The 13,408-nt window shown below is 33.7% G+C and overlaps 1 protein-coding gene across 1 annotated transcript in view; it reads right to left on the bottom strand.

Annotated features, from left to right (window-relative positions):
* LOC148953330 (uncharacterized) overlaps positions 1-12,999 on the bottom strand; it is a 49,274-nt gene extending 36,275 nt beyond the window's left edge. The window contains exons 1-2 of the mRNA XM_089087624.1: positions 12,889-12,999; positions 3,255-3,341 (exon numbers count right to left, since the gene is read on the bottom strand). Coding sequence (XP_088943750.1) covers positions 3,255-3,341; positions 12,889-12,925 — 124 coding nt within the window. The 5' untranslated portion in view covers positions 12,926-12,999. The remainder of the gene's footprint in view (positions 1-3,254; positions 3,342-12,888) is intronic.
* Positions 13,000-13,408: the final 409 nt, after the last annotated feature.

Here is a 13,408-nt window from a genome sequence, read left to right as displayed (position 1 = left end):
CCAGTTTCCCTAAAATGCTTCCTTGCGGCCACTTCCCAGCCTGTTCGAGAAGGACCTGCTTTTGGTTTGGCTCCCGACAGATAACTGTAAAGTAAAATCTTTGGCAATCTGTCGTCATTAAGCCACAAAATATGTCCCGTCCATTCCAACCTCTCCTCTAAAGTATTTACACTTCAAAACCAAACCTGACAACTGTCATCATTTTAGCTTCAAATATCCTCATCTTGGTTCGTAGACTTTTATTCCTATTATTTCAAACTTTTTCCATTGTGGACAATACTCTTGGCCTTGGCTATTCTGCTCGGCCATTATACTCCCTGCATCCGCCACCTTTACCAACAATAATACCAAGGTAATAAGACCTATCCACATGGTTGATCTTCTCATTACCCAGTATTACCGTTTCACCTTCATTAGAACAGTCTCGGGGGCATGGAGGCTACCCTTTCCCCGAAATATTAAATTTTCTTGAAGCTTTAGTACTTCCAATTAAAACTATCAAAAACTTTTTTATTGTATCTCAACCCTGGAAACACCATATCCACCAGAACAATAAATTTTTTTAGCCACTTTATACTGAAAACTAGTTCACAGCAAATTTTATTGTAGCCCACTTTATTGTAACTCAACATGAGAAAAGAATTAATTCGGGCGCATCAGGTATGTATCAAACAGTTCGTGGAAAAGAACTGTAAGTAAGGAGCGACCCGGCTCTACAGTAACCGAAACTCTAAAAAACGAGATTTTGATACCAATAGATATATCAAAAGAATCAGATTTTTATGCTTATTTCAAATATATAAGTTTCATAAAGTTTAGTCTTGCCCCATCAAAAGCTATAATCCTGAGAAAATTTGCCTTATTTTTGAAAAAAGGGGAAATAACCCCTAAAAGTCATTGAACTTTATTGAAAAACGCACAATCAGATTCAGCGTATCAGAGAACCCTACTACAGAAGTTTCAAGCTCCTATCTGCAAAAAAAGTGTAATTTGAATTTTTTGCCAGAAGAAAGATCACGGATGCGTGTTTATTTGTTTGTTTGTTTGTTTTTTGTTTCTTTTTCTTTTTTTTCCCAGGGGTGATCGTATCGATCCTGTAGTCCTAAAATATCGTGAGAGGGCTCATTCGAACGGAAATTAAAAATTCTAGCGCCCTTTTTAAGTCATCAAAAAATTGGAGGGCAACTGGACCCCCTTCCACGCTCATTTTTTCCTGAAGTCAGCCAATCAAAATTTTGAGATAGCCATTTTGTTCAGCATAGTCGAAAATTTAATTAATATGTCTTTGAGGATGACTTAATCCGCCATAGTTCCCAGGGGAAGGGCTGTAAACTATAAACTTTGCCCATTGTTTACACATAGGCTAGTATTGGTTATTCGAAAGTATACAGGCGTTTTCAGGAGAAATTTTTTCTGATGTGGGGGGGGGGTCGGAGTAGGGATTAAGGGGGAGAATCTATCCATGGAGTATGTTTCCTTGGGGGTAGGGACATTTTTATGAAGGAGGTGCCAAATTTCCAAGCATTATTTAAAAAACGATGAGAAACTAAAAAAAAAACAAGTAAGGAGCAACATTAAAACTAAAAACGAACAGAAATTATTACGTACATGAGGGGGTTTGCCCCCTAGTCAATACCTCGCTCTTTACGCTAAAGTTTTTTAGTACTTCCAAAAGAGCTATCTATTCTAATTAACCGACCTTTGTGATTCAGGGGTTTGTGATTCGAACAAAATTCGAACTTTAGCGTAAAGAGCGAGGTATTGAATTAGGGGTGAACTCCCTAATATACGTAATAAAAACATACGAATATAGAAATTCGTTCCGTAAGTAAATTCGTAATTTATGTCAGAACAAAATTTCGAGAAGGCAATTTAGCCAAAAAAATGAAAATTAATATGCGAATTTCGTTTTAATTATTCATGTAAGGTGAGTCAAAATCAAAGCTGCATTAATTCAAAAAAAGTTCAGAAATTAAATAAAAAAAACATATTTTTTTAACTGAAAGTAAGGAGCGATATTAAAACTTAAAACGAAAAGAAATTATTCGTAATATGAAAGGTGCTGTCCCCTCCTCAATGCCTCGCTCTTTACGCAAAAGTTTGACTCTGTCTCACAACTTTATTTTTTAAAACAATAAAAACTTTAGCTTAAAGAGTGAGACGTTGAGGAGGGGACAGCCCCTTTCACATACTAATAATTTCTGTTCGTTTTAAGTTTTAATATCGCTCCTTACTTTTAGTTTTAAAAAAAAATGTTTTTTTTATTTAATACCAGGAAAGCGTGATTAGGCGAAGACGTCATTACGCATTAATCATACTACTAGATTAGATTTAGTAAATATTCCATAGATAGCCAACAGAAGATTCCGACACCATAGAATAAACTGGAATAAAAGAACGCTTGCATAGGAGGGTGAAAGATTCAATGCTCTTGGAGGACAAAACAATATTTGGAATATTGTAAGGCTTTTTTGACAAAGAAATATTTCCAAATTTCACGCCTGTCCCTAGAAAATTTTACGAAAAATGATGTCGAGTACCTGCCTCCCAAAGACAGTTATTAACTGCTGAGTACAAGGTTCTCGTCCTAGAAAATGCCTCCAAATAGATAGAAAGACACTTCTATCTATTTGAGACTTTTATATCATGATAGAAGGGCCCTCCAAACTAGTCTCATTCCAGATGGGCAGGAGATCTACATAGTGGCCCACTTGTTGCAAGATTAGAGGCTACTCACTGAAAATCTGTGTGCTTCTTGAAGTATTGGAGGAACTAAGGTCTAAGATAAGGCTCATTTGCTTGTTTTAGTAAAATTTTTACCGATAATTCTAGATTTTGGTTTCAATATTCGAAGTAATTTTTTTAATGATATTTCCAATTGGTAGCCCTGAAACTAATTAAATATTTAATATTTTATTTATTTGTTATTGAATTTCGTCTCGAGGTCTGTGCCGAACACTAATGTATTTTAAAGACCTTTGATCTAGTTCTTTTCTATTTTATACTTTTATTATGTTTGCTTTAGGCCTACTAGTGTATTTACAATTATCCAAGATTCTGGTTTCATTTTTAAAGGTTATTTTTTCGAGTTTTATTGAACCTAATTTTGATTTTACCTTGCCTAAAACTATTTAAATATTTCACCTTTCTATTGAACTATCATTGAATGTCACCCTAGTCACTTGAGCTCCATTTTTATTTAACAACCTCATATTACCAAATATTGGTAAATATTCAAATGCGAAAGTCCTTACCTCCTTCTGCAATAGATCTAAGGTAGCGTTCACCCCAAAGGCCGGGAATTTTCTCCCGGGCGACAAATTGCTCACCAATGGAGTAATCTAAAATAGAAATAGAACAAAGTGTTAAATTACTTAAAATAGTATACTCAGCCAATTTCTTTGGTTATCTCTACTATTTCAGTGTGAATTTTTTTTTTCAAATCTCATAAAATACCTTTCCAAAATACATTCAATGAAAAAAATCTTAATATAAAAATGAAGGTCTTTTTACATTCCATTTTTAGTAAGTCATACTTTACCTTTAACCAAGGAATAATAATAAAATAATTTTAATGACACATTATTTCCATAACCCTATTTAATCGGATCATGTTTATAAGATATTCGGTACTTGTCTGTTATCCCGACCACTCCCAAACGGTGAAGTTGGGTTTTTCAGTTATAAAGATTTAATAACATTGTATAAATGATATAATCCAGATGCACAATTATGAAAAATTCAACAGAGAATCATGGAAAGCAGGCCATCTAGGCCGTATCTTGTTGAATGCTTAACATAAATATATTAAATGTTTAATTAAAATATACCTGCATAGTAGTGTTTCTCTTTGATACTAAGCTTATTATCTCCGAATGCAGACAGAGAAACCAGTTCTACTCAGATCAAGAACTTGAGTGTGGTTGGTATAATAGACAAGTACCAAATATTCACTGTTCTACTAAATTGATAGTTGTATGTATGAAATTAAAATTGTTAATTAGTGTATTTTACAGTTATATGATTGTTATATTCACCTTCTATTTAGTAGGTCCACTAAAACTTACCTTAGAGGCGAAGAAAACTATGTTGCAATTTTTTATTAATATGTGCCTCTCTCTGTCTCTCTAATTAGTCTCACTAATTGTTATATTTAATAAGTAGTATATTAATAGCTTAAATGATTTAGTACACTAAAGTTGAAAAAAATTTATTCTCGTTTCATTTTCGGAGCCTCGTTCGGAACCCCCTTTAAACAACGTGGCCAAATATGGAACCGGGACTAGCAGTTTCCGGCACAAGGCCTCTAGGCCACCTAGCAGTTTCGGGGGAAGGGGGGCAAATGTAGCCTAGTTTTCAATTTAAACTAATAGGGGTAAACTATTAAATATTACACTGATCACTGATATGTATATTTTTATGGCAATGAAATGCCCAACTCTTATGATTTTTTTTCTTAGTTATAATTTAGAACTCAAGCCACTTTCTTAAAATACGACAGGGCTGTCGTATTCCAGCCCTGATTACAAATAGCTAAAGTACTAAAAATCTTATACCTTTCATTTTTTACATTTTTACCCTTCTATTTTTCTTTACTTTTCAATTTTTTGGCGTACCGTTTAAATTAAGTACAACTTTTTGGCTTGGATTTTGTATCTTATTAATCAAGCCTTAGTATAATGTTTAGCTTGGGGATATTTTTCTCGACTTATTTCTCGGTTGTAAACGAAATGAAAATGTCTCTGATAACTAATCCCGATTTTTCAAATTGAAGTGTATGTAAATCATTCCTTTTTGTTATTAAGTATTATTTTTCTAAAGGTAATGATTTTTGGGAAAAGTATTATTTTATTGACAATTGAAATTGTTGACATCCGAAACTTGTTGACACAACTTTTGAATATATTTTGCTACGCCTTGTAGTTCAAGACTAGTGCATGCCCAAAACCAGTAAACGAAAGTAATTTCAAAGACGTTCTGATAGAAAAAAACTATTGAATGTCCCAAATCGGGATAAACAGCAGTTTGGCAGGTGTATCATAATCTGTAGGGTCGGAAAAAGATGAAAATACGATATTCTGGTTTGAAAATCTTCATTTTTATGTTTTAATCAGCCTCAAAATGAGTACTGGAGGAAGTATTATGCCTCTGCAGTACTACGTTAGAAGCAGTACTAGATTCAGAAATACCCAGAAAGCTGGGTAAAAATGCCAGAATTGTCGTAGCCTATTTACAAATAGAAATTTCTTCTTCTTGTAAGGTGAATTTTGTACGGTGTATCTGAGAAGCTAATTGATCGGTCAGATTGTCTCTAGCGATCGTTTGTGAACGAAATATTCAGCACAATGTATAAAATACTTGCTAAAAATTGTCTTTTTCTATCTCATAACTCTGAAACATAAAGTAGTTTTTCAGTAAGTGCTCAAGTACTCTACAGTACATCGCTCTAGGACTCCTAAATGTTTGCCCGACTCCTAAAAACGTAATAAAAATACATAAAACACATTTCTGATGTGTTTTAAAAGGTTTATTACTCCCCCCCCCCGAACAAAAATTCTTGATACGACCCTGTATCTTACTCTATTGGCACAGAGGAGGCAAGATAGTTCTAGTAAAGGCATCACTAAATGTTTAAATTTCTAGTGGAAAGCAGCAATTATATCAAACAGTTCATGGTAACGAACTGTAAGTAAGGAATAGCTCAAAAGTAACCCGACTCAATAGCAACCAAGACTCTAAAAAAAGGAATTTTTACACCAATATATGCATCAAAAGAATTAGATTTTTATGCTGATTCCAAATATATAAGTTTTATTAAGTTCAGTTTTACCCATCAAAAGTTACGCGCCTGGGAAAATTCGTCTTATTTTTTAAAGAAGAGGAAAACATCCCCTAAAAGTCGTAGAACTTTAATGAAAATTGCCCCATCAGATTCAGCATACCAGAGAACCCTGATATTAAAATTTTAAGCTCCTATCTGCAAAAAAGTGGAATTTTATATTTTTGCCAGAAGAAAGGTCACGGATGCGTGTGTATTTATTTAATTTTTTTTCCAGGGGTGATCGTATCGAACCAGTGATCCTAGAATATCGCGGGAGGACTCATTCGAACGGAAGTTAAAAGTTCTAGTGCCCTCTTCCAGCTCCAACACTTTTTCCAACTAGGCCCCCTCCAACACTCATTTTTTTCCCAAAGTCCCCCGATCAAAATTTTGAGATAGCCATTGGCTGGAACTCTGCCTGAAAAATCTTATTCCACAAACAAACAACCAGCTTTTTCGAAGCTTGTAAGCACAGGCTGAAGAGAAAGTCCGTGGAGGTGTAAAAACTGAGAGTGAGCAGAAATAAAACATTTTCAGCTGTTAATTTTTCAGTGGTACACCATCTATTATAAAGTTAGAGGTAGAAGTGCGATTAATCAAAGAATTTAGTTATTACGGTTCAATCAATTTGAAAATACATTTATTTTTGTTTCTGTTTTACCCAGATTTTAAACGTCAAACTATCGTATGGTATTGTACAGGCCATACGTTAGTACAGAACCGTTTAATTCATTAGAAAAAACAATCGTATGTCCTTCTAAAAGTCTATCAACCAGAACAACAAAATTTGTTCACAATCTGAATCTAATCAAACAGTTCGTGGTAACGAACTGTAAGTAAGGAGCGACCCGGCTCAATGGTAACCGAAACTCTAAAAAACGGGATTTTGATACCAATAGATACATCAAAAGAATAAGATTTTAATTTTGATTTCAAACATATAAGTTTCATCAAGTTTAATCTTACCCATCAAAAGTTACGCGCCTGAGAAAATTTGTCTGATTTTCGAAAAAAGGGGGAAAGACCCTCTAAAAATTATAGAGCCTTAATGAAAAATACACCGTTATATTCAGCGTATCAGAGAAACCTACTGTAAAGGTTTTAAGCTCCTATCTATAAAAATGTGGAATTTTTCATTTTTTGCCAGAAGAAAGATCACGGATGCGTGGTTATTTGTTTGTTTGTTTGTTTTTTGTTTTTTTTCCCAGCGGTAATAGTATCGATCCAGTGGCCCTAGAGTATCGTAGGGGGGATCATTGGAATGTAAATTAAAAGATCTAGTGCCCTTTTTAATTGACAAAAAAATGGAGGGCAACTAAACCCCCTCCCATGCTCATTTTTTTCCCAAAGTCAACCGATAAAAATTTTGAGATAGCCATTTTGTTCAGCATGTTCGAAAATATAATAAGTATGTCTTTTAGGATTACTTAATCCCCCGACATTCCCGGGGGGAGGGCTGAAATTTATGAATTTTACCCAATGTTAACATACAGCATTGGTTATTTGGAAGTATACAGACGTTTCAGGGGAGATTTTTCCGGGTAGGGGGGTAAGGGGGGGGGTGGGGGTTTTTGTGGGAGGATCTTTACATGAAGGAAGTTTTCAGGGGGGAAGGGACATTGCTATGAAGGGGACGCCGGGCTTTCCAGCATTATTTAAAAAAGGATCAGAAATTTAATATAAAAAAAACAAGTATTTCAACTGCAATAGCAGCAACATCGAAACTTTAAACGAACAGAAAATATTACATATATGATTGAGTTCACCCCGTAGTCAATACCTCGCTCTTTAAGCCAAAGATTTTTTAGTACTTTCATAAGAGCTATTTATTCTAATTAACGGTCTTTGTGATTAAGCGGTCATTTTGAAAGAATTGGAACAAAATTCAAACTTTCGTTTAAAGAGCAAGGTATTGACTAGAGGGAGAACCCCCTAATAAACAAATTAAAAATATATGAATATAGAAGTTCGTTACGTAAGTTAATTCGTAAGTTACGTATATTTATTACTAATAAAAATGTTCGTAAATAAAATTACACAAGTTTTGAGAAAGCCATTTAACTAAATAAAAGTAAATTAATATGAAAATTTTGTTTTAATTATTCATGTACGGTGAGCCAAGATCAAAACCTGCATTTATTCAAAAACGATCAAAAATTAAATAAAAAAAACAAGTTTTTTTAACTTAAAGTAAGGAGCGACAATAAAACTTAAAACGAACAGAAATTATTCCGTATATGAAAGGGGCTGTCCCCTCCTCAACGCCTCGCTCTTTACGCTAAAGTTTTTTATTGTTTTAAAAAATAAAGTTGTGAGACAGAGTCAAACTTTAGCGTAAAGAGCGAGGCGTTGAGGAGGGGACAGCCCCTTTCATATACAGAATAATTTCTGTTCGTTTTAAGTTTTAATGTCGCTCCTTACTTTCAGTTTAAAAAACTTGTTTTTTTTATTTAATATCACTCTAGGGCCATCATTCTGACCTCTTCTGTATAGCAAAAGATGTCTTCATAAGATACAATGTTTTTAAATTTTCAACCGACATTCCTGATATATTGGCTTTTTGGACACACAATACTACTACTACTACTAACACCTCAAGTAGCACGAAGCCGCCTGAGGCCAACACAGCTACGCACGCTCCTCTTCCATCCCGAAACATACATACAATTATTGGATATACTATAGTCTTGTTTTAGAGGCTTTTGTGCATAAGGTAGTCGTGAGCGAGTATAGCGACTAGTGCCAACTAGCCTACTAGCGACTAGCGAACATAGAAGAATAATCCTACAATCTAGTCTTAGAAAAAATATAAATTAAAATGTGTAAAAATTAGGTTAGTTAAATTGAGAATTCTGTTGGATTTTTCGGGTGACCGATTCGTAAAGGGTTTATTATCAAACAGTTTGTGATAACAAACTCTACATTATGTAAGAAGCAACTCATGCTAATACTAACCGAAACTGTAAAAAGGAGTTTTTATAAAATAATCGGATTATATTAATAATCGGCATATATTAAAATAATCGGCATTTTAAGATGAACCAGAATTAGATGATTCATTCACTGTATGGAATAATTTCTTTTTGTTTTAAGTTTTAATGTCAATTTTTTCGTTTATTTAAAAAAAAATTTCATATTTATTGCTAAATAACCTTAGTAAAACAGGCTGTCTTACCAGTTGTGATAACCAAGCAGTTATTGTAGCAGTAATTATCATGCTTGGAAAGAGTATTGAGTGGGATATCGAAGGCGAATTTTTTTGCTGTCTCATTCCTATTTTACTAACTGGATATCAAAACCAAGTAGTTTTATCAATTTCAAGAACAAGTTAAATTTGACTATAAAACAACATACAGACTAATTTTTCAAAATTGCTTGTCTTCATTACGGTTCTGATAAAAAAAAACTGATTCAAAAAAAGTTGGTAAGCGGTATGCAAATCTGCATTAAAACAAAAACTGCTATATTTCAAATTAATCAAGGAGGACAAGTTTTTTGGACCATTTCCAGGCTCGGAAGATTCTTTGAATCTCAATGAAACTTGTGGTCTCCGTAGCCCAGGCAATGATCCTTGAAACTTTCAAGCCAATCGGAGAAAAAGCTTGTCGGCCCTTTTTAGGAACCAACTTTTTAATAGAACTGTATCCCAAAGCTAAAATTGCCGTATGCTTTAAAGTCCACTCAGCCATTGAACTATTAATGAATACTTTCTATTCTGGAAAGTATTCATTAATCAGAAATCTTCTATGAGAAGAAAATCTTCAGGTATCTCAAAATCATGCTTGATGTGCCATTAAAAACAAGATGTGCATTTCCCAAAAACATAATACAAGGCTAATCAACCAACATTAATGCGAGAAAACTGTTTTTAAACAAAACTTTTGATAAAAGGATTCGGGGGGGGGGATCGAATCTGCTGAATTAAAGGTTCAGGACATTTGAAAACCAAAGCTGAACTACAAAAAGGCAGGAGTTTTCCATTTGTTGAATTTGCCTGGGCTCGGGTGCTGGAACACCCTTAAACAAATAAATCAGTTGGAGTTCTACAAACATAATGCAAAGCTAATCCCCCTACATCAATGCGACAACATCAATTGTCGATAGGATATAAGAGAAACACAAACAAATTTTGAAAATGTCCAACTGGAGGGGGAACGCGTTTAGCATGGCATTCAAAGGCAGCGTCAGATCGCGGCAAATATTTGAGCCCCCCCCCCCCTCTTTTGAGGGCACGAATGTACTTTTAAGCCAGCAAGAGAGGTAAAAAGGTGTGAACACCTTTTTGGTAAAAAAGTGTGAACACACAATGAACATACTTGTAAATGAATTGATTGAACAATTAGACTTGCGAAAGGAGTGTCTCGCTAAAATGAATCAACTCTAAACTATCAAGACACACATTATTAAGAACAAGAAAATGAATAAGAAAATAATAAGTGAGAAACTAATAATTAAATGAAGCAATAAATAACGAATAAGAATGAATAAGAAAAAGAACAGAAAAAATATTTATACCATGTATGAGCTAAGTGAGAAAGCAAAGTCAAATATAGAAGCGCTTAATTCACAAAATGGAAATGCTCATCCATCTTGGCAATTTAAAATATTAAGGACAGACAAAAGAAATCTGATGTTTCAACTGATTAAGGGAAAACTCAAACAACCGTGTATATCTTGAAAAAGGAAAAATCGAACGAAAAAGACCTCCATGTCTTAATTATTAATCTACATATTGACCTACAATATGTAGTTCTTGGTAGTAGCGGGTGCCGTGATATAAAGCAAAGAAATATGGGTGAAAAATCATCAAAAAAATTAAGACTGGTACTAAACAGCATAAGAGGAAGTAGCTTTCTTTTCAAGACTTAATTGTTTTCAGGAATCAACATATTGAAAATATTTTAATTTTGACGGACAAAAATCAGTGTCAAATTTAACAAATTCGTTTGCTAATTTATTTTCAAGCTTCAACGTGGCAAATCTGACTAAAAGTTGATGCTGAACTAAATTTTTCATAATTTTGAAAGAGCCATAGGAATAATCTCAGAAAATAACGGTTTCAGGCATAAGTAAACCTAAGACGGGTCTAGGTTGAAGTAAGGAAAATTATTTTTATTCTGATTTTATTTGATTTTTTATTTATTTTGATTTTGATTATTTTCATTTGATTTTATTTTGTTTTATATTTGATCGTATTTTTGTTTTAGAGCTTATTGCGGGTCAACCTACGTAAAATAAGGCAAATTGTTAGAATTCTTAGGCAATCTATTCAATTTATAAAAGCAAATATAAGAGCTTTGACAAAAAAAGCTTTGCTTGGTACGAAATATTTGAAGTTCATTTTAACCTTAGCTGAAGTAGATGAGAGAACGTGCCCTTCCCACCCATACTCCTTCTTTTTAGATGCCCATATTTTAGATAATATGGCTCTATCAATAAATTACGTATGATTTAATACTATGTATGCATCAAAAACGCCTACTTTTATGTTAGTTGGTAGGCCCTTTTGGCCCTAATAAAAATAGGCCCTAATTTATCAATGCAAGTCATTACATGTAAAAATTTGCACGATTTAAAAAAAGCGGGACAACCTAAATAAAATTAATCTCGATAAGAAATGAACTTCAAATTTAAGACATTTAAGAGCCCCAGAATAGATGCTTCAAAGCACTATATATAAAAATTCGAAAATTCCCAATTTTCCTGCGAAGAGTGATCAATATGATGCGAGCTGTTATATGCTATATTATTCCAGGGGTGGTGGCATCTAAAGGATGGCCGTGAAAAATCGGAAAAATACTCATTCGAACAGAAATTTAAAGTTCAAGTCCCTCTTTCGCAGATATACACACCGCGCTACAACAATGTGTTGATTTCAGCCCGTTTGAGCTACAAGACAACAGTTTTGATCTTAATAGAACTTAGACCTTAATAGACCTTAATAAGACCTTAATTAGACCTTAATAGAGAGCAAAGACTCTGAAACAAGAGGTTTAGAACCATTTGAATGCTTTTTATATAGCAATTTAATCTCAGAGGTTGCACAGACGTGCAGTGACCCATTTGTCTCAAAAACATATACGCCCACCAAGCAAAACTAACGGTTGCTGTTGACCGTGTATGCTGAATGCTAATAGTTATGCTGATTACCATCTAGCACGGGGAGGTTAGTGGGAACTTTGAGTAAGAGGGACCTAAATTTTTTTCGGCCCTAGTTTTCAAACTTTACATAAGAGGTTCACATTTAGATTAATGTGGGGAGACGAATTTACCTTCTTATATCCCTTCTTTTAGAGCAAATTATTTGACTAAGCATGCAACATGGGTGGTAAGACGGTAAAACCTCTTTTTTTTACAGAAGCGATCATTTCAGAAGGAATAACGGAAGATGTCAAGCAATGAAAAAATTGTAATAAAAACGTTAAATTTTAGCACAAAGTGCAGTGGTTTGAGGGGGCAGCCTCTCTCATAATTAGGCATTTTATTGTATGAAGAAATTACACCTAAATGAGATCCTCCAGGCATTGTTATTGATATACGTATTAAATATGCAATGAGAGAGGGACTGAGGGGGGAACAGTTCATCCTATATTTAGGAAAAATCGCAATAAGATATTGTAAACGAGTAGAAATGAAACAAACGGGATTTTCAATGGAAATTTACCCACGAGGCCTGAAGCCCTGAGGGAAGTGAGGGTCATATGCAAGAACCGAACATGGCTAAATTCATTATTCTTATAAAAACAATAAAAGTTGCATATTTAACCAAATTTAGCTGTAGCCTATATGGTAAACCAGCAAAATTTTCAATTTAACTTCAAAAACTTCACCTTCAATGTATAATTACCCTGTGTATTTGAGGCAATAGGGCCACCACACATAGGATAATTTACATTCGATTTACCGTCACTCTTTACTTTTATTTTGAAAAATTTGCTTTCTATTTTATTTAATATGATGAATGCATGTTGGCATTAAAAAGAACACTATGACATCACAACTAAAAAAATAAAAATAATAAGCAAATAGAGAATTATAAATCATATATCAAAAAAGTTAAAGCTTACCTAGGAAGAAACACAACAACAGAATCCAAAGCTTCATTTTTGAAAGCTGTTTCTAGTCATAAGTAAGAAACTAAAACTTTCGTCTTTTATTTATCACACTTAATTTTGAAAGGAAGTAGAAAACCAATGTTTTTCTACCGCATATTATCAGATTTCTAACCACTTCTGGTAAAAAAAGAAAAAAAATGAAGAAGGATAGCAACAAAGACATCAGATATTGTAATATTGCATAATCAATCCTGACATGCTAAAAGAATATCAATAATATCTCACCACACATTGTCAATATTACGGTTTTATTTCATTCCAGGTAAACGCTTATGAATTTTTTTTCATGTGGAGGGGGACCCAAGTTCAGGTAAATGCCAAAAGAAAACAACAAATAATTAATCAATCTTTCTCTATATTTAGAGGTTAGTGTTCGTATGTCTATCTATGCGCTGGGATTAACGCCTAATTAATGAGCGAATAATTTGGATTTGTAGAATATGTTTCCAAATGAAAAGATGACTAACATGGA

This window comes from Artemia sp. Qi Xiang Cuo, chromosome 4 (genome assembly GCF_049724085.1).
Source record: "Artemia sp. Qi Xiang Cuo chromosome 4, ASM4972408v1, whole genome shotgun sequence".
NCBI classification, from domain to species: Eukaryota; Metazoa; Arthropoda; class Branchiopoda; order Anostraca; family Artemiidae; genus Artemia; species Artemia sp. Qi Xiang Cuo.
Note: the sequence above shows the minus strand (reverse complement) of the source record. Positions and strands in the feature narration are given on the sequence as shown.